Genomic DNA, 21,372 nt, shown 5'->3' with positions numbered 1-21,372 from the left:
CGGGCTACGGCGCCCTTAACGCTGGCCTGGGGAGAGCTAAGGGGTTACGTCGGCAGTGGAGCCGAGCCTTGTGCTACTGAGTTAGGAAGGCAAATGCCCCCTGCCGTGTAACGGGGTGTGTCTCTTCCAGAGCGATGGCTAAACACGCCGGCCCAAAGCTCCCTTTGATTGCGAAGAATCTCTTCCCGATGCTCAACAGCGTGTATGACAGCCAGAGGATCACCACCACGGCCTTCGTCGCTGAGGTGAGCGGGGCCGGGCCGGGCCGTCCCCTCAGCTCCTTGGCATTGGCGGGAGGGGTTCTCAGCAGGCTGGCGCAGCGGAGCAGTCCCCTTCAGCTTCCCTGCCCCTCTGGGAACGGCGTAGACGTGCTCGTGGGAGTCCCGCTCTTACCACATCGGGGCCACACGCCAGCAAGCCCCAACCTTCCCCTTCCTTACATACCGCCGTGAAGAATGAGGTGAGTCAGGCCCGTTCCTGCTGCGAGGCCAGCAGACTGTAGTGCAAACGCTGGGCTGCTGCCCTGGTCTCTGCTCCCCAGAGCAGCGCTGCCTGCCGACAGCACAGCTGGAACCCTGCTCCTAAACCACCTTTGAAATGCTCGGCGGCTGGAGCAGCCTGGGCTTAGGGCCCTGTTTTTATTTTCGGCTTGGCTGGGGGGGCTGCAGGCCCTGCTCTTGGCTGCTGGCCCACAATCTGCTTCAGCTTTCGAGTGCGGTTGGCTCTCGGGCCTTGCAGGGTTTAAAATAGCAGTTTTGCCTCACCCTGGAGCTTGCGGGGAAGGAAGCCGCCGCCTGCGTCTCTCCCCCTCGGAAAGCTGATGAGGTGAGAGCTGCCGTCCCTTCCTTGCCAGGGGCTGAGATGACCAAGCGGCAATGGAGAGGCGTGTCGGCTGGCCTCCAAGCAGCCGGGGCATGGTGCGGAGCCGGGCGTGGTAGAGCTGCCTGGGCATCTGCCGCTGGCTCTCTCCCTTCCCTGCCCCTCTTGAAGTGCGAAGGCCGGCTGGTGTCCCCCCCAGGCCTATCAGTGCTAGGGGAGGGGGTTGTGTAGCACCTCCTCCCCGAGGCCGAAGGGGCAGTGGAACAAGCACCCTGGAAGAGCCAAGGGGCGTGTGGTGGCTCTGGCCTCGCCTCCTCTCAAAGCCACAAGGTTGGTTTGGGGCAGTCGGTCACAGAAGGACCAGGGGGCTGTGAGCGAGGACCAGTGCTCTGCCTGGATCTACTGAACGCTGCACGGATCCGACCCAGCAAAATGGCTGCTAAAGCCCAAGGGAGCTAGTCCGCCCTCCAAAAGTTCGCTTGCCTGGCCGGTATCCAGCCGGGCAATGAGTGGGGGAGGGGAATCCACCTGGCCACCAACCTGGGGCTGGGTCCCAAAGCTTCAGTGGCTGAATTGCCCCGGCTGGCTTCAGGGAGTGGGGTAGGTGCTGGAGTCAGTAGCCTGGCTGGCCCAAGCTGCAGCACAAACTAAGGCTTCCCCTGAGCCCCCAGGGCCCCCCAGGCCTCTCCTGCGTGTGTGATGGTGGTGCAGGGACCGACGCTTTCCCTGAGGCCTCTGCAAGGCTGGCCGAGAGCAGCCCCTCTCCCTGGGCGGAGTCGTCTGCCATCACTGTGGCTGCGGCTCAAGCCAGGGATGCAGTCAGTGTGGGTCGTCCCCCCCCCCCCGCAAGGCTGCTGCCTGGGGTCTCCTTGGCCAGCTGTTGTGATTGGGTTAGGTCCATAGATCACTATACAAACCCCTGGGGGCTTGGGTTCAAAGGTGTGTGAACGTCTCTGCTCTGCCTCCTAGTCTGTTACCTGTGTATTGGGCATTGCGGGGATACAGTGCCCAGTTGTGGGGAGGGGTCCGAGAAGAGGCCCCAGACTGAGTAAAGGGTTAGAAAACCTGCCGTACAGTGAGAGACTCGAGGAGCTCTGTTTAGCTGAGCAAGGTGCAGGTTAAGAGGTGACAGGATCACAGTCTGTAAGTACCTAGGTGGGGAACACACTTTTCATAATGGGCTTTTCAATCTAGCAGAGAGGCCTGACGCAGTCCGGTGGCTGGAAGTTCAAGCCAGACAAATTCAGACTGGAAACCGGGCCGAGACTTTTAACCACGAGGGCAATTAACCATTGGACCAGTTTCCCCAGGACGGGGGTGGATTCTCCGTCACTGGCCATTGTTAAGTCCTTGCAAAGCTCGGCTCTAGGAAGGTTTTAGGGCAGTTCCGTGACCTGTTACGCAGGAGGCCGGACTGCTGATCAGTGGTCCCTTCTGGCCTTGGAATGCGACTCGAACTGTCCCCTGAGTTCCATGTCACAGGGCGGACGCCACCACTGGCCTGTATCTTCTATGAGCTGATGGGCAGGGTGCCGCTTCCTCTTGGCGCACACTCCCCCAGAGGTCCCCAGGGTCTCTATTGCGGGGTGTCTAGCCGCTCCTTGGAGTGGGTTCCTCCCGTGTATGCAGCATCGCTCTCAACTGGAGGGTGTGGGCCTGGAGCCCCCTAGGAGAACCGCCCTGTGATCTCCATTTCGCTAGGTCTCCTGGGACTTCCCGCTTGCTGACCTCCCCGGCGAGGGGTGCTGTGTGCAGTGCTCTCAGTTCAGCTCCACTCTCCAGCCCCTCTTCTTCGGTGAAGAGCTGGGACAGTAGCTGCTAATACCTGGTTCCAGACATTCATTGGCTTTAAACCAGAAGGGATCCTTGTCCTCTAGCCTGACGCTTTGCACGCACACCTGGGCCTTTTGCCCACTATTTCCTGGCTCAAGCCCACAAGAACTTGCTGAGCGAACAGCTTTTTAAAGGCTCCCAATGGCCAAGGAGCCACCAGATCCTTTGGTAAGTTGTTCAGTGGCTAATTGCCCTCACCTCAACTTGTCCCTTATCCCGCTCGAATTTCTCGCTTCGGTTTCCAGCCCCGGGGACGCATAAGGGAGCGAGAGGCATTTGCAGGCACCCTTGTGCAGGGTCTCATCCCAGGACCCTTCCTTGTCCAGGGAGGAGCTAGGGCTGCCCCGGGGGACGGTGGTACTCCGCCCGTCTAAGGAGCTCAAAGCCCTTCGCTGCCCTCCTGTGGGCGGGTCCGTGTAACCTCTGCCTTCTCTCTGGGGAGAAGTCACTGGCTGCTTTGGGCAGAGGGGAGGGGAGAACTGAGGCTGGGTTGCTGCCTGCTGTGAGTAAAGGTGTGTGATACCATGCAGCTCTGCTGGGGAGCCTTTCCTGTCGCCCCTAGGCTAGCTGGCCCCTTGGCCCCCCTCACGTGTGGGTGTGCCCCAGATCCACCAGCTGGCGGCAATGGTGCTGCTTGAGGGCAGCTCTTCTCCACTGGGCTAAGGGGCTATAGCAGGGCTACTGGCCTGGGGCACCTCCTACGCCCGCCTGCCAGCCAGGGCACGGATTAGAGCTCCCTGGAGAGGAGTTCAGCTGTGCAAGGTGGTATGGCTGGGGAGCGTCTCTGGGGTTACCGGTTACGGAGCGAGGCTCTCTGGCCGCTCAGGAGTCCGTTTTACACTGCGTAGGGACAGGAGCGTCCAAGCACTGGACGCGTCCTGCCCCGATGTGGCCTGGCCGGGGAAGATCGCCGTGGAGACTGGCATTGCCTCACACCAAGGCGCTCTGTCCATTCCAGCTTCTGAACAGCAGCGTGGTGAGCGACCTGATCCTGCTGGAGTCCATGATGGATAACATGACGGGCCGACAGAAGGACCCCTGTACGTTGGTGCGCATGCTGGCTCTCCGGGGGCTGGGCAACATCTCCGCTGGGTCGCCGGACAAGGTGAGAGCGCCCGGTGCATTGCTGCATCCCCAGCGCAGCTGGGTGCTGCCGGGAAAGGAGCCCAGGGCTTTGAGAGACCTGGCCTGCTTGGCTCCAGGCTCTCGGCTAGAGCCCGGGGACTTCTGCCTGCTGCCCCGGGCGGTACCTGACCTGTGCTCCGTGCAGGTGTCGGGGGAGGGGCAGGAGTACTGCCAAATCGGGGAAGTCCCCTTGCTCTCCCAAGCTCCACCCATGCATGCAACTAGCAGGGTGCAGCTCTTCGGACAGCACCGCCCCGCCCCGCTGGGACGTGTTTGGATCAGCACCGTCGGCTCTGAAGCCGGATTGCTGACACCCTAGGGAGAAGAATGGGGCGGTTAAGACACTCCCCCACCACTATTGTCTCTGGCTCTTCGCAGAGACTCGGGCAGGCACGGATTGATTTGACTCACATTTTTTGAAGGTTTCTTAACTTAAAACATGAGCCCAGTTTCTGGAGCACAGGCTGCAGCCTCCTGGGAAGACCCGAGTTCCCTGGGCTCGGTCAGGCGCCAGCCGAGAGAGGCTGGGCACAGGAAAGACCAGCACACCCCAGGGAGATGCCCTCAGTCTTGGGTCTCGACTGGTTCCTGGTGATTCCTGCGCTAGTCTGTTAGCTAATGGATACCTCCATTGACAGCCGGGGATGCTTATCATGGGAATCCGGCCGGCCACACCTTAGCACGGTGTCTGGCCCTCTCGAGGCCTGTGGTTGGACTTGTCCGAGTCGGGGGAGAACAGACCTCTCCTCTGATGCAGCCAGTTGTGCTGTTCCCAGCCACTGCAGCATGGGAGAGCTCAGTTGCTGGGAGAGGGAGGCGTTTCCAGATACACCTGCAGTGGGAAGTGGCTGTTTTAAAACCCCTTTCCTGTCTGAGAGGCCGCCCTGGAATTTGCCTCCCAGCCCATTGTAGGCCGAGGAGCCCAGCTGACTGTCACGTGACCTGAACTGCCTGCACGAACTCTTCGGGTTTCTCTACCTGCTGTCTAATCTTCGGCAGTACAGCAACTTGGCAAGCGCCCGTTCCTACGCTCAGGCCTGTGCCAAACCCCAGGGAGAGGTCACGGACCGGTCGCCCTTCAGACAGACAATAACCCACTGTGACTTGACACTAAAATATAAGTAGCTACTAAAAATACCATTCTGCTGGCGTAGCTGTAGCCAGTCCCTCCTGTAATAGCATCCGGCTCCTCCGCCTTCCCCTGCAGGGAGCAGAGCAAAGTGCTCCCCAGGCGAGCAGGGACTGAATGAACTTCCCCAGCCGAGAGCCTGGCTGCAAGTACGTACACCTGCTCGGCGTGCCCCAGAGCGGCGCGCCCACCGGCTGTGTTGGCACCAGGCCAGGAGCCGGGGGCTGCATTTAATGCCAAGAAAATGGAGCACACTGCAGGGACTGTCTCTTTATAAGGTCGGTGCCCTGTGGAAGCGACAGGTCCCAGCTTGACCCAAGGCATGGCTGACCTGGCTTGCACGGAGGTGGTGAACTAGAAGTGAAGGGCCCTGGATCCATTTACAGCTGCCGAGGGGCATCCAGTCCTCCAGGGCGCTTGTGGCCAGATGGCCACAGTGTTCCGAAGGCTTTGCCCCACGCTTGTAATACCACGTCAATGACGCTGCAGGCGTTTAGGCTGCAAAAGTCGAGTGGTCAGGATGGCATCCGCTGCTGCAAACGTAATTCAGCTCCCTTGTGCCTGTGCATTATCCTACAGGCTTTAGTTCTGTCCTCACATAGGATTATTCCACAACCTGCACTGATGGAGTAACTGGTAGCAGTAGTATGCTGTTATCCTCTGTGGATTAGTAACTACAGGGGATGATGTGCTTTGCCAGTGGCTTTCTCAACTATCTGCGGACGGCAGAGAAATGGGGAGACTTCGGGTTCCTGGGTTCGGTCCCAGGCTCTGGAGCGAGCAGTGCTCACGTGTACTCCTGCAGGCTGTCTGCCCCGTCCCTCCCCTTTCATCCCTGTGTGTTCAAATCACATTGCTGATCACCAGCAGGGGGCGCTGAGAGCACAAGTCTCCCTGTATCTGGACCCACAGCAACCCTGGTAGGTGAGAGGCGCAATTCCAAGGGAAGTCCTACAGCTCTGGGCTGGAGCATGCTCAGTGCAAATAGTGTCTTCGGAGAATTTAGCCGCTGAACAGATCTCTACTGAGCATGTGCAAACTGATTTTTTTCTTATCCCTGGGCCAAGTTTGGGCAGATTTTCATGGAGCTGGCAAAAGGCACATCCATGATGCCAGGGTGACCCCTGCCAAATTTCACATCCCTGTACCAAAGCATTGGGGGGCAGGGCAGGAAAATTCCCCCCCCCTCCCCCCCACCCCCAACCTCATTCAGCCATTTTTCAGAACTGTTTTAACTGAAACTCGGGCTTGAAAAGAAACAACTCTCAGTTCTTAGTCTGGCAAAGTTACAAGCCCCTGTTTTCAGTTGTTTGCAATAGAAAGTGCTAGTGACGTGTTTTAGAGATGATGCTACACGCTCCACCTAGGAGAAATCCTTCCACGTGGCAGTGACATCATGACCTCCCTGAGTGCCGCTTAGATCCCACCCACGTAGCCCGGCACGTGTCCCACAGCAGGGAGTGCTTCGAATGTGCGACTTCCTTCCGCAGGTGAGGAAACACGGGGCCCAGCTCCTGGCTTCCATGGTCAATGGTATGGACGACAAGGATGATCCCGACAACCTGGTTGCTCTGGAGGCCATGTCTAGCCTGTCCAAACTCCTGGACCACGTGGAGGAGAGGGACATCCGCTCCATGCTTCTCCATATTGCTATCCGCATCCGCCCCTTCTTTGACAACGTAAGGCAGAACCCGGGCTGGTTGGGAGGGAGCGTGAGCCAGGGTGCAAAGGAGAGGAGCCTGCTCTGAAGCGGGGGGTCGGAGTCTTCTCCAGCATCCCTGACATGCTGGGAGGGTAGGGCTGAGGCGGTGTGGAGGAGCACAGCGGTCTAGACCACAAGCTGGTGTTCTCCTGGCAGGCTGTCCTACCCAGCAGAGACCTGGGCTGCTTGGTAGCTAAGCAGGGATCCTCTGAGGCTAAGTTACAACATAAGAACGGCCAGACTGGGTCAGGCCAATGGTCCATCCAGCCCAGTATCCTGTCTGCTGACAGTGGCCAATGCCAGGTGCCCCAGAGGGGGAATGAACAGAACAGGGAATCAAGTGATCCATCCCCTGTCGCCCATTCCCAGTAAATAGAAGGCAGCATCCTAGCTAGAAAGTAGATGCCATCGTGGGCTCCCGCCCTGGCCACAGGGAAGAGTCGGGGAGGGGAGGCTGGCCGTGCTGGTACCAGTGTCCGGGAGTTGCTGGGTTCGGCATCGTGGGGCATTGGCTGGCAGCAGGGCAGTGGTGTTAGCCATGGGACGGGGGTTGGTCTAGCTCGGCGTCCTAGGAGGATGTGCTTAGTGCTCCAGGATAGAAAGGTTGGAGGAGCGGTCAATGCTCTATGGTTACAGTTCCTCTGAGAAGGGAGCAGGCCAGGCCAGTGGTTCTGAGGGCGGCGATGTACCTGCCCTGGGAACGGCAAAGCAGCGAAGGACCCAGACTAGAGCAGAGTAACTGAAGGGCTGAGCGGTGAAGATGACCCGCAGGTAGCTGGAGCGAGTTAGCGAAAGGGGTGGGGGCTTCTCTGAGCACGAGGCAATGGCGAGAGCACAGGGCCTGCTCATGGGACGTGATGAGACTAGTGACCCTGCTCTCTGCACCAGAGCTTACTGACTCCTTCGGAGAGAGGATTGAGTCTGCTGAGATCTCTCCCAGTCTGTGCCCTCTGCACCTGCCTTGTGAGCCCCTCCCTTGCCTCCTCGGGTCAGTCTCTGCTCCTTCCCCTTCCGAGAAGCAGCCGCCTCCCTGCAGTGCTCCTGCCTGTCCATGGATCTCGCTCCCGCCCCCCTTCAAAATATTGACAGGCTCCGATTTCCTCTCTTCCCACTCTGGCTTCCAGTCCGGCTTGTGCTCGACTCTCCGGTCTCGAATGACCTCTTCCTGGCCACGCTTCAGGGCCTCTGCTCTGCCCTGTGCACCCCTCTCCTGAACAGCCTGTGCCCACTGGGCCGCCCGGACGCTGCCTGGCTGCCTTTTCTGTATCCTCCCCTGGGACGTCCTCCTCCCTTCTGCTCTGCACCCGGCCCTGGGGGACTCTGCTGACGGCTCGCAAAGCTTGCTCTGCCGCCAACCTGTCTCTTCCATCCTGGCCTGTCTGACACCTCCTCTGGGGGTGGCTTGCCCCCCTGAACTGCCCGGGGCCCAAAACCAGCTCCCGCCTCCTCCCTTCACTTGCTGCGGTCACAGACGCCACCCGCCTCCCCAGCACTCGGGCCATAGCTCAATGCTCTGCTCCCGCCGCCTCGCCGAGATCTGGCCCTGGTGCTCAGACCCTCACTCTGCCCTGTCTGGATGATCGTCTCCCAGCACACGCTGCTACTGAACTCCAGCGTGCGCCGGTGGAATCGGATCACGCCCCTGCTCGCCCTCGTGTCCAGCTTTGCCGTGCCCCGTCCAGCCCCCCGCTCCCGGTCTCAGCTACCCATCCGTCAGATTGCCATGCAATGGGTCCTTGTGCTCCTCCCTGAGCCGCGCCCAGCCCAGCCCTGCCCGCACTGAAGTCCCTCTCAGACCCATTAGTGCTGGAGTCTTAGCAACTTCCCTACTGTTCCCTTGGTCCTTCCCCTGCCTCTGCCTGCAGGCTGGGAGCAGGGTCCTTGGTGCGTGAGAAGCCTGGTGCCTAGTGGGCATTACTGCAAATCCCTAGTGACTTGTGTGCTAGCACACCTGTCTAAAGCGATGCCGGGGTGGGCGAGAGGTAACCGCCACTGCCGGGGTTAATGGGCCCGTGGGCAGGAAGGAAAGACCCACCCAAATGGTAGAGCAGGAGCGAGTGACGTATTGTAGGAGATGTAGCAGCTGAGTCTATGGCAGGGCCAGGTGATTGTGGGGACTTCCTCTGTGCTAGAGTAACGTCCATCCAGGGGACTCCCAGCACGGACCAGACAGCCAGCTGATCTCTGCCCTAGGAAGGCTGTTAGCCCCACTGTACAGAGGAGGAAACGGAGGCAGGGGAGGTTGAAACCTTGTCCCTTTCAGCACAGTCCACGAGAAGCCAGTGGATAGTCTGAAAGCTCCAGCATCTGCAGAACCTGGCGCTTCATCTGCTGCGTCTGTTGGCTCAGAACTGGAGACAGCCAGCGGGTTGGGGGCTGGGTGGGAAGGAACAATTCCCGTGCTCACCCATGCCGGGGTGTCCCCAGGAGTCAGCGGCTGGAGTGGGGCTGAGACGGCACCTGCTGTGATCCTTTTGTGCGTCTCCATCACAGCGACGCTCTCCTTGTGTGCCCTTTGCCTGCAGGAAAACCACGAACTGCGCGCGTCTTCCATCGTTCTGTTCGGGAACCTGACCAAGTTCAGCGCTGGGAATTGCGAAGACGTCTTTTTTGAGCAGATCCTGAATGGGCTGGTGACGCTGCTGCTTCACCTCCAGGATCCAAGGCCAGAGGTCATCAAAGTGAGTGTCTTGCTGCTAGCTCGGAGGCAGCAGGCGTGTGGCTGGTGTCTGACTGCACAGCTCCTGGGACGATGCGGTTCTGGCGGGACACTACCGAGAGTATCAATTCAGGACCAATTGCTTAAACAGGACAGTTACAGCCCTAGGCTGGGGTTTCTCCACCTCTAAGGCAAACCAAACCAGCCAGACAGTGAAGACTTCTTGGTTTCACCCCACTGGCTAACCACAAGTCAGACAAGCAATTCCCTTAGACACACCAGTTTCCCAGTATCACCACCAGTGCTACTTGTTATGGGGACAAATGGTTATGAAAACCAATATCCCAGTAAAAGAAAAAGGTTCTCCTGATCCCAAAGGACCAAGCCCCAGACCCAGGTCAATATACAACTCAGATCTTACCCACAAATCACGCTGTTCCCAATCCTTTAGAATCTAAAGGTTTATTCATAAAAGGAAAAAGATAGAGATGAGAGTTAGAATTGGTTAAATGGAATCAATTACATACAGTAATGGCAAAGTTCTTGGTTCAGGCTTGTAGCAGCGATAGAATAAACTGCAGGTTCAAATCAAGTCTCTGGAACATCCCCAGCTGGGATGGGTCCTCAGTCCTTTGTTCAAAGTCCCTCCAGAGGTATGAAGCAGGATTGAAGACAAGATGGAGATGAGGCATCAGCCTTATATAGTCTTTTCCAGGTGTAAGAACACCTCTTTGTTCTTACTGTGGAAAATTACAGCAAAATGGAGTCTGGAGTCACATGGGCCAGTCCCTGCATACTTTGCTGAGTTACAAGGCGTATTTGCCTTCTCTCAATGGGTCAGTTGTAGCTGATGGTCCTTAATGAGCCATCAAGCAGGCTAGGCAGAGCTAACACCAACTTGTCTGGGATGTCACCCAGAAGCATAGCATAAGTTTGAAATACAGACAGTCTAGAGCCAATATTCATAACTTCAACTACAAAATTGATACACATATAGACAGCATAATCATAACCAGCAAACCATAACCTTGTCTTAAACACCTCATTTGACCCCCTTTATACAAGATTTGGTGCCACTACAGGACCTTGGTTGCAACCATGTTCTATATGGTCCCAGATTGTATCGATAACGTTACAACTCCATGCTGGCCTGTGGGCTCAGTGAGGACCGTGTCCTGCTAAGCGTTCCTATAGCTGGGAGTCTGGGACCGGGGGCTGTTGGTCCCTGGGAGTGGGGTGTCCTGTCCTGTCCTGCCAGGGTGAAAGGAGACGAGCGACTGGTGCGTTTCTGGTGACTGACACAGTGTTGCTGTCTCCTCCTTCTCGTCCGCCCTGTCCTGCAGGCCTGTAAATTTGCCCTGCGAATGTGTGGCCCCAACATGGGCTGTGAGGGACTCTGTGACATGTTCCTGAACCACCTGCACGAAGACCGCAGCCTGCATTACGGAGAGTTCATGAACGACGTCTGTAAGCACCTGGTGAGTGAGACTCTGGCTTCCCAGCAGGTGGAGTGAGCGGCTGAGAGCCCTGCGAGCGGTCGCTGCTGGGGCACGACTAACCTGCTCCAGCCCGCCCCGCTCTGGGCCTTTGCCGACACCCGGCACAGAAACACCAGAGAGCAGCATTTCCAGCCCAGGGAGCTGGAGGACCCAGAGCAGAGACCGTCTGGGACAGCAGGAAGGGGCTGAAGCCAGCGAGCGCTCCCCTGGCAGCGGTGACAGCGGCTTGGCCTGTCCCTTGACGGGGTGGGACCTTTCGAGAGTCCCGGCAGTCGGCCCTTTTCTGCTGCTCCAAAGGCGTGAACAGAAGTGCTGGCCAAGGGCGCAGAGGTCAAGGCTGCCTGGTTCAAACTGCAGCGCTGCATGCTGTCCATCTGGCCTTGGACGCTGTGACCCCCATGGACCTCCCGTCACCCACTCCCTCCCCAGGCCGGGGTGGGGACGGACAGTCTGCACTGCCCTCGACCTGTTCATCTGACCGGAACCGTCTCATGCTCCAGTGTTTCAACCAGTCGCCAGCAGGGGCGGGGAAGAACCTTTCCCTTCCTCCGAAGCCCCAGCTGGAGATGGGACCCTGGTGCTGAGCTGGTGCAGAGAACCCCTCTCTCATATGCCTGGCTGGTGGGTCTCCATGGGGGCTGGGAAGGGGTTTCTCCCAGCTCAGACTGGCAGGGACCAGAGGGTTTTTTGCCTTCCTCTGCAGCGTGGATCCGCCTGCAGGACCATCTGGGCACGTCACCTCTTCAGTTCCCTGCCGCTGGGGCACTGGGCGTTTTGCTGGCCTCTTGGTTTCTCCTCTCTGCCGTGGCACACGCCAGCATGGTGTCCTGAGCACTGAAGTGCTTTAGTTTCACCGAGTCCTCGGGCTGCCCATGGGGGTGAAACGTACGGCCAGGGATCTCCCAGAGGGCAGAGGAGATGCCTTGAGGCCAGAAGAGACCATTACACTCTCTGAACCTCGCTGAGCACACCAGTCCCTCTTCTGTCAGCACGGCAGGCTGCCCCCTTGTCCACTTCCGACCGGGGCTCCCGGCTCTGACACTGTGGGAGGCACGTGCCCTGGAGCAGAGCTGCCTGGGAGGGGGCCCAGAGTAGCCGGGTAGCTCCTGAAGCGCCCCGGCCAGTCGCTGCCATGCCCATAGCACACTCTGCTCCCCAAAGGGAGCTCTCCTGCAGCCGACCGCCTACAGAGCCGATTCTCTGCTCGCCCGGCCTTCCCTCCCGGTCCTATTGTGCCTTAACGTGGTCCCTTGCCACAGGAGCCTGGGCATGTTCATACGAAACCAACACAGCCCACGGGGGGGCTTGCCCAGCGGGGGTCTGTGCTGGGGATGGGATGGCGGTGGTCCGGTGGGGGCTGGAATGCCTCAGCCCAGGAAGCGGGGTGCCTCGGGGAGCCCAGCTCATTCTCATCACCTTGGTTTTCTCTTTAGATGCAGAACTACCCAGAGATGCTGAATCGTTTGATTTCAACCAACCTCTTCTACTTCAAGAGCAACTGGGTTGACATTCGAGCAGCAGCGCCCATGTTTATTGGTAAGGTTGCCTTGGCGCTGTTCCCACGTCGGCACTACTCCTGCTGGCTGGGACTGGCAGAGGGGTTTGAAAGTCACTGGCGTTTGGGTGCTTAACTCTCTCTCTGTGTTTGGGGGGTGGGGTGGGGGGGAGCTGCGAGATTATGGGGGCTTCAGTCTGAGTGGCACCTGCTGGAGGTCTCATGCGGCCAGTATGGAAACATCCTTGGAATTTCTAAACATGCTAGATGGGCATTTCCCAACTCAGAAAGTGCTGCAGCTGACATGTGGAATTGTTTTAGACCTTGTGCTGACCGATACGGAGGGACTGATCCCAGAACTAAACATTACTGGTAGCTCAGGTGCAAGTGACCGTGACTTGATCAAGCCGGATAAAGTCCAGACCAGTAAAATATTGACTTGGTGCTTCAATAGGGCCAATTTCACAAGGATGAAAACAATTATGAGCCAAACCAGCAGGGAGGAAGAATAGACTCAGAAATTGGTTAAGAACCCTTCGTCCGATGCACAGAACCCCACGGCTGAGGAAGAAGGCTGTATTGGTGACCAGACTGACACAGCTCACTGGGGGCGTGAAGGCAGCTATTTTTTGGAGGAAATCTGTTGCCAGCAGAGTTAGACAATAAGGAGTTTTTAAGTGTATGCGGAACAAAAAGAATGCGGCCCGTGGTATCAGTCCATTACTGGATGGAAATGGTAGAATAGCCACAAAGCAGGAGTTGTTCTGTATTGGGGAATAAAACCGATGAGGAGATGTCATGTCCTGTGATGATTCTCTCTCCAGTCCACTAGTATCTCAGGATAACAGCAGCTACTAAAGTTCGACATTTTTTAAATCAGCAGATTTGGATAACTTGCATCCAAGAGTCCTAAAAGAGCTGGCTGGCTAATGTTGTTTTTTTTTCAATACGTCTTGGAACACATAAGACTAGAGGAAAGCCGGTATTGAAAAAGGGTAAACGGGCTGACTCGGGTAATGAGAAGCCTGACAGTTTGATATCAGTCATGGGCAGCATAATGCAGTGGCTGATACAGGACTTGATAAAGAATTAAAGGAGGACTAGCTAATGCCAGGCAGCCTGGGTTCACAGGGAAACTAGATCCTGTCAAACTGTTTGCGGCGATGAGCAGTCTGGCTGCTAACCGTGGTCATGGGGTGTCAAGTTCTTGTGCTTCTGTTCGGTGTTGACTTGGTACCACACCACAGTCTGAAGAAACTAGATCAACATAAGCATCATGGCACATGTTACGTGGATTAAAAACTGGCCGATAGGTCTGGGGAGGAGGAGTCCTTGAGCGGGCGTATTTCTAGTGGGGTCCCACAGGGTGGGTTCTTGGCCCTAGGCTAGTGAACATTATTTTTTATTTTATTTTTAATCCGTGACCTGGAAGAAAACATAAAATTGTCACTGAAGTTTGCAGAGGATACAGAAGTTGGGGGAGTGGTCACTGATCTAGAGCGCATGGTGTCGCTGGGTACGCTGCGTGCAAGCAAACGTGCACGTTAGTGTGGCTACGGGTAAATGGAACATGTTGGGACAAAGGCTGTTGGCCAGACTTACCGGCTGGGGCCTCGATCCTGGGAAGCAACGACTCTGAAAGATGTGGGGGTCCTGATGGATAATCGGCTGCACATCAGCTCCCAGCGCGATGTGGTGGCTAATGGGATCCTTAGATGCATGAACGGGGCAATCTCGAGGAGCAGCAGAGAGGTTCTTGTACCTCTGTGTGTGGCCCTGGGGCGAGCGCTGCTGGGATCCTGGGTCCAGTTCTGGGGTTCATGGTTCAAGGACATTGATAAAGTGGGGAGGGCTCAGACACCAGTCGAGAGTGATTACAGGGCTGGAAACCTGCCTTAGAGTGAGACTTGAGGGGCTCAGTCTCCGCAGCTTAACAGACGTCTAAGGGGTGAGTTGGATCAGTCTATACATACCTGCACGGGGAACAAACACTGGATAACAGGCTCCTCAGTGTAGCAGACAAAGGTCTATCACGCTCCTGTGGCTGGAAGTTTGAAGTCAGACCAATTCAGACTGGGAAAAAAGGGATGTGATTAGCCCTTGGGCCGATCACCAAGGGTCGTGGTGCAGTTCCCATCACTGGATTTTTTTTTTAAGCTCTGCTCTAGGGTTGATGATAGGGCTGGTCTGTGGCCGGTGCTGGGCAGGTCAGACTGGATAATCACTCGGGTCCCTTCTGGCCTTGGGATCTGGGAAATTCCCGTCCCCCGCTCCTCGCGGATCAGCGACGCTCCTGGGAGAGGGCTGCACTCGTGTGCGGCAGCGGCTGCTCTGCAGGCCCCCGAATTCTCATGGGACCCGGCCAGGTTAAACGAGGCCTCAAAACCCTGCGCTGCAAACTCAGCCGTAACTTTCACTCTTCTGACTCCAGGCTTCCTCGTTCTGCACGTGGCCGAAGAGCATTGTAAGCAGGTGGACCTGGACCAGCTCCTTTGCTGTGAGTAAGAGCGGCCCTTAGCCGGGCCGGGAGCTGTGGGCCGAGCACGGTGGGGGCTGGGAGCGGCGGGTGAAACGGGAGGGAGATCGCAGTGCGGGAAGGCAGGGCTGGGAGAGAGTCTCTTGGCAGGGCCCCAGCGAGGTTACTGCACCGGGCAGCTGGGGGTTAATGAGCCAGGCCTGGGGCCGGAGCAGCTTCGCCTTCCAGTTCATTGCGGTCATTTCGCGTCGCGCCGCACCTCTGCTCCGGGCTATAGACCCCTGTGCTGGCGCGGCCTAGGCAAGGGCCTCCCCACTAGGGCCAGGCTGGGTGCTGGGCTACGGGACAGTTGGTCTTGGCCCACCTTGACTTCAGAGTCCAAGGTTGTTCTGAGCAACAGCAAAACCCCCTGCCGGGGACGGGGGGGGGGGGTTCTGCCCTCGCCAGGCCCGCCTGCAATAGCAAATATTCCCCTCTCCAGTGCGGGTCTGTAGGGCCAGCTTGTACGCCGTGTACGAGAGCTGCGCTAGGTCCTTGCCCCGTGCTCAGACAAGAGGCCCCGCAGGCCCCTTGGTGCCTCCTGCAGAACAGATCCCAGCTCCCTTCTCCTAGCTGGTCTCCCAGGGGCCTTTCCCTCCGTTCGCCCCGGGAACGCTGCCCTGGGGCTGCAGGGCTCTGCTCCCCGCGTTTGGGGCCAGGGAGGCTCATGTTAAACACGAGCCTGGCTGGACGAGGGCCTGCGCGGGCTGTCGCCAATGCTTCAGGCCTTGACGCCCGGGGCTCCAGTCCTGGGGAGGGGGCTGGGGACAAGCTGCTCCCTACGGGTCATTGCCGGGGCTGTGCAGGCTGGTGTGCTGGCAGCTTTGTCACGAGCCCGTCTCCTGCCATGGGGTGACCTGGGCCAACAGGCACTGATCACTGGCTTCTGGCTGGCCTGGCTTGAAATTAGTGGGGCCTGGAGCTCGTTCGTTAATGAATCAGTTTGTATTACTGGAGTGCCTGGCAGCTCTAGGCATGGCCCAGGAGCTCGCTGCGCCAGGTGCTGTACGCACACAGATGGGAATTTAAGTCCCACACAGATTGGAGAGGCTGCAGAAGCAGGGAGCCGGGGCTGGTCAGCATGGCAGGTGCTGGTCTCAGCCCCCCGGGCCTGACTCCTCGGGGTTTTGTCAGTGTCACCGTAATGGAGCGTTGTGGGGAGGGGGAGCTCCTCCCAAGGCTGAGGGGCAGCCGCCGCGGAAGCATGAAGGGGTTTGTTTGGCAGTGGAGGCTGGTGCCATGGGCTTGGAGAGAGCGCTTGGCCCGTGAACGAGATGACAGGCTGCTGGGGGAGTGGGGAATAGCTCGGGAAAGGCCTTGGGAATGAAGCCAAGTAGCTGTTGTCTGTGACGGAGCCGGGGGGGGACCTGGCTAGGAGCGGGATCGTGGCAGCACTATTTGGAGTGGGCATGGGCGGACGGCTGCGTTTGTCCAGGCCGGAGGGAAGGGTTTGCAGCAATTGAGGTGTGACGTGGGGGCTGGGCAGGGCAGGCTGTGGTGTGGATGGAAGGGCCTGCACACCAGGCTGGCTGGCAGAGCTGGCCGTAGTGACCGGGGAGCTGGCTCGCGCTCAGCCGTGTTGTTTGAGCTGGTGACGAGAGGCCCTGAGGAGAGCTCGGGCGGCGGAGACGCCCGTTCGGGCAGGAGGAGGCTGGCGGAGAGAGCTGGAGCTGGGCGCGGTCACAGAGACGGGAGCTGAGTGTTGTGGATGAGATTAGAGAGGGGACCAAGGACGGAGTCTGGGGAACCCTCACAAACAGCAAGGGCTGGTCTACTCTAGACATGAGCTCAACCCAGCTACGTGTGAAAAATCCTCCCCAGCGATTTCAGCCGAGCCAGCCGAAGGGCCTGTGTGAACAGCCCTAGTTCCATCCGCTTGGCTACTGCCTCGGGCCGGATTCCCGGGCAGAGCCCCCCGGCCCTGGGCAGCGTCTGGGCTGCAGTGGAGATGAGCCCGAACATCGGTGCAGCACACTACGGCCAGCCGGGGCTGTGGGGGGGATGCTGCGGAACGCTGCAAATGACCCCAAGCCACAGACTGGCCTAGGACGTCCGAGCGGGGACAGGGAGTATCATATTGAGTGGCTGCTACGGGCAGAGCCCGGATCGGATCTGGCTGGAACTCTGGCCGTAGCTAGAACGCCCCCAGAGGAGTGTCGTGGCGGGGCAGATGGCAGAAAAGGTGCTAAGGAAAATCCTCCCTCTCCTGGACTGTCTGCGTGGTCCCGGGTAACGACCCAGGGGGATTCCAAAGAGCCTTCGACAAAGTCCCTGAAGGCTCCTGGCCTGCCTGCGCCCTGTGGCCGCCTCTTGCATGTTACCGCCAGAGGTGGCTACAGTGCGTAAGGCTCTGATTTTTGGCTTGGAGATTTGTAGTCCGTCTCACAGCAGAGGGGGGTGTCTTCGGGGGCTCGTCACTGAAGTCCCTGCCAGTGCGGGTGCTGGCCGGTGAGGCCCGGGGGCGAGGCGGGTTGGAGAACAAGCCCTCCCTGCAGCAGCGACTCCTGGCCCACGGGCTGGTCCCTGCTCCTGGCCCACATGGTCACAGCCCCCCTCTGGAGGTGTGAACAGGCCAATCCAGAGTGGGGCTGTGACCCTGTGTGCCCTGCTGCAAGGCCACTCGTCTTCACAGCCTGGTTTCCTTGACCTCTGACAATCGTAGCCCACTGCGTGCCAAGGTCCTGGCGAGCTGTCTGCAGGGCTTGCTTGGCCACTGCCTTGAGCGAGGTGCTAGTCGCTTAGCAGCGGGGTTGTGACCTTCAGTCCCCCAGCAGCTCCGTTCCTCTCCGCTGAGCTGGGGCAGGGGCTTGGATCAGCAAGTGAGGGTTTGCTTCGCCCGAGCGCTCTCTGTGATGGGCACAGCTGTGTGCGTTGTGAATAACCGCTGCCGATGCTGGGCTCCGGAGGAGACTGCCCCAGCACAGAGCCGAGCGTGGCACCAGCGCTGGCCAAGTGGCCGGAGGCTGAAACTCCAGCTCCTGTCTGTGGCATCGCAGGCTGCAGCCCGGGCGTTGGCTCAAAGCGCGTGTGGCATTTGCAGCGTTGGCGCGTAAGGAAGGGCAGGGTTTGCTTGTAACGTGTTCATTGTTAAAAGGCCCAGCTCCAGCTCGTTAGAAAGGACTAATAAAAAGTCCAATTGAAGCTGGTGGCATTTTGGAGCTGAGTTAAGTAATTTTCCTGGATTTCAGGGATTTTTTCCCTGTCACTAGTGACCTCATAGTGTATCGTAATGCATGGAAACTCTTGGATTGTTCCAAGAGAGCTTAAAAAACACTAAAAAAGGAAAAAGTCTCTTTCCGTTGGCTCCCGAAGCCCTTCCAGCAGCGAGGGGCCTGTCTGTTTGAAACAAGTGAAAGAGAAGACGTGTGTCTGTGAGTAATCGCTGGAGTTAGCAGCGTTGGATCAGGTTGCTCGAGCTTCCCGTATTGAGTGGATTAGCTGACTGGGGTCCAGGGACAGCTCCGGGCTCTGATTTACAGCCCAGCCCCCGGGGGCACCCCCGCGCTAGCCCAGGCTAATCACCAGGGCGGCTGGAACAGGAAGCGAGTCGGCACATAAATCAGGGACCTTCATCCATGCTAATGGCAGAGGGGATCTGGAGGGACGGGGGGCGCCCGGCTTTGTAAACAAGCTACTGGAAAAACGTCGTTATAGCTTCACTGTGAGGAAAAACTACCTGGCTGGGCCTGGGCGCGGTGCTGTGAACACTGGTGGGGTCACGTCGCCCCCTGGCCATGGGCACCCCGTAGTTCTTCCCACCTGGCTCCTGCCTGCTCTGGCCGGCTGTGTGTGGCCCAGCATGGGGGCCCGTCGGCGCTAGCAGGGGAGAGTCCGGCGAGGGGACGCTGGCGAGCAGAACGCCTCAGCGTCACTAGGCCAGAGACCCACTCACGGCTTCGGGCTGCAGCACTTGCCTAAGGCTTCCTGCTGCTCACTGGGGAAATCGTAACCCAGAGCAGGCCAGGGCCTGATGTGCCCGCTCCCCTCCCGGAGTGCGTGGAACAGAGTCCGCTCAGCGCTTGCCCAGCGGCCGGGGGCCTGCTCTGGATGGCTAGTGCCCAGGAGTCCGACCCACGCGCTGGGCTGGGCTGGGCAGGGCCCAGCGTGGAGTCTGCAGTGAGATGGCATCGCTGCCTCGCTGGGTTCTCCTCAAGGGTCCAACCCCCCTTAGTGCTGGGGCGGGGCATGAAGTGAGCAGTGACCCCGCCAGGCTGCTTGTGGGTGTGCCCCGTAGCACAGCTTGGGCACTGCTGCAGTCTGGTGCTGTGCACCCAGAGCACCCCCTGCCCCGCCCAGCTCAGGGTGGGTCCTGGGAAACAGGCAGAGCGCCCGGGGGTGGGCCCAGCTTCACATGGGGCTCACGCGTCTCCCTGGCGAGCCCTGCTTTGCCACAGCTGCCCCGTGTGACCCTGGGCCAGTCACGCAGCCTCTGGGCTTAATTTCCCCCTCTGCAAGGGGTGAGCCCTGCCCTACCTCCTGGGGCGGAGGGGTTCAGACTGCCATGATGGGGCCGGCCAGATCAGTGCATGGGGGGGGGGGGGTCCTACCGCCCTGCCTGGCTCCCCTCAGGCTGTGGGGGTGGCCTGTGTGGACGCTCTAGGAGGAGCCGGTGCCAAGGCTGGTCCCGCTGCTCGTTTTGGGTAATGGATGTTGTGCTCCGGAGGAGGCTTCGCCAGGGGCTGTGCAGGGCCGAGGCAGCTCCTGCTGGGGAGGAGCACTGCCCCGTAGGGTGGAAGGGGGGAGGCCAAAGGGTCGCTTGTGCCCGGGGCTCTGGGGGAGGGGCCATGGCCCCGCTTTGGGGAGCGGAGGTGCTGCCCCCGGCTGGTCAGGCTCGATGCCTTGGGGCCGTGCCCTGACCTCCAGTGCAGGGAGGCGTGTGGGGCACGGCTGGGGCGGGAGTGTGCCAGCTCCGTTGGAATGAGGCTGGTTCCCCGGGCTCGCGGCTGCTAGTCACGCGCTCTCGTTCCAGCTCTCAACGTGCTGCTGAAGGACCCGGCTCCCGTCGTCCGCATGAAGGTGGCTGAGACTCTGGGCCGCCTGGTCCGGGTTGTGTGAGCGGCAGATGGGACCTGCGGGCGCCCGGGCTCCGTGACCGCGATCAGGTCGATGGATGTTCCTCCCCCCGGAGATGCCACGTCTTCCAGTGCCCGGAACCGGTGCCTTGTGCAGCGCCACGCCTGCTGCACCTCACTTCGCTGCCTGGAGCAGGGGCCTCGTGCGGCTTCTCCCCTATGCAGCCTGGAGGACTCCGCCCTTCCCAGCGGCCACGGGAGGCTCCGCTGTGGCTGCTGGTTCAACCGTCACTGTCCCCGGCTCTCTGACAGCCTTTCCCGCGATGTGCACTCACCACGGGCACTCCCTGAGCTACCAAACTGGGCAATAGGACACGGAACTGTTCCGGGGTCAGCCCAACATGGGATCCACCCCCGCTGAGCACAGCCCCTCTGGCTTGCCTGGGTCGCTGCCCTGGCACGAGAAGGGCAGGCACCAGCCCCGCTGAGGCCCTGGTGTCATTGCATGTTCTAGGGCTGGTCGTCTCACACCAATCGCTCCTATGCAGTCACTGGGACATGTGACTGTTACAGTCTGACTCTGGTTCGCACCGGCCTGGGCGCTGCACAGCCTGGGGTTAGATGGGGCGCCCTGCCCTGGTGGGGTCCCTGGATGGCCTCTGAGGACCTCCCCTCCCCTGGATGTCCTAGGAGGGTGAGGAACCTCGGCCATCACTGCACATGCACCTTCCTTCCACTGTTGTTCCGCAAGTGAGCCAGCGAGCTGCCCCCGGAGTCCTTGGCACTGCCCGGTGCTTCTCCCTGGGCCCCCCGCCTGCAGCTGTGTCTGCGGGCAGCGGTGTGCGCTGAGTTCTCTGCTGGCTGAGTGGAGCTGTCCCCTCCACATGGAACGTGTATAGAAACCAGACTGTATGTATTTTTTAATAAAGCTGTTTGCTTCTGGTAGAGCGGCTGGTGCTGGAGTCTCATTGCCAGACTTGCTGGAGCCTGCCCTGGCTTGTCTGGGTGCTGCTAAGGGCGTGTTGGGGGGACTTGGAGCCTGGCCTCCCAGGGGGGAGCGCTGGCCTTGGAGATCTCAGGGGAGCAATTTGCTCCCCTATCAAATTACTCCCTCGGTGGAAAAAGGGGCTGCAGGCTGGTGCGTGAAAGGCAGGTGCGCCAGGCCCTTGCCTGCACCAACAGCTGTGCTTGCTCCCTGCTTCAGCACCACAGGCCAGGGCCGAGCTGTACGGGGAGCTGGGGTGGAGGGCGGGCCCCCAGGCAGATCCTGCCTCTTCCTCACCCCACAGCAGAGGCCTCCAACCTGGCCTGACACAGGCCAACCACCTGCTCAAGTGCAGTTCAAGGGCGACTAACACCAAGTGGTGCCTGTTGGAGGGGAACATTGAAACTGCTCCGTATGTTCCGGGGGCTAAACGAATGATCAACTAGCCTTGTGGATGGGGGGAAACGGTAGACGTGGTGTAGGGGGAAGCGGTAGATGTGGTGTATCTGACTTTAGTGAGGCTTTTGATACTGTCTTGTACGACCTTCTCATAAACAAACTAGAGAAATACAACCTAGATGGAGCTGCTCTAAGGTGGG

General features: G+C 59.2%; 1 protein-coding gene across 4 annotated transcripts in view; it reads left to right on the top strand.

Moving 5' to 3' along the window:
- Positions 1–20,733, top strand: part of MROH1 (maestro heat like repeat family member 1) — a 114,651-nt gene extending 93,918 nt beyond the window's left edge. For all 4 annotated transcript variants that reach the window (XM_005291142.5, XM_065582269.1, XM_065582268.1 and 1 more), the window contains 8 exons: positions 131–245; positions 3,611–3,757; positions 6,397–6,585; positions 9,134–9,289; positions 10,611–10,745; positions 12,200–12,302; positions 14,693–14,758; positions 19,746–20,733. In XM_005291142.5, the coding sequence (XP_005291199.2) occupies positions 131–245; positions 3,611–3,757; positions 6,397–6,585; positions 9,134–9,289; positions 10,611–10,745; positions 12,200–12,302; positions 14,693–14,758; positions 19,746–19,831 (997 nt within the window). In that variant the 3' untranslated portion in view covers positions 19,832–20,733. The remainder of the gene's footprint in view (positions 1–130; positions 246–3,610; positions 3,758–6,396; positions 6,586–9,133; positions 9,290–10,610; positions 10,746–12,199; positions 12,303–14,692; positions 14,759–19,745) is intronic.
- The last annotated feature ends 639 nt before the right edge of the window (positions 20,734–21,372 follow it).

This window comes from Chrysemys picta, chromosome 2 (assembly GCF_011386835.1).
Source record: "Chrysemys picta bellii isolate R12L10 chromosome 2, ASM1138683v2, whole genome shotgun sequence".
Lineage (NCBI taxonomy): Eukaryota > Metazoa > Chordata > Testudines > Emydidae > Chrysemys > Chrysemys picta.
This window is presented reverse-complemented; position numbering and strand designations above follow the sequence as displayed.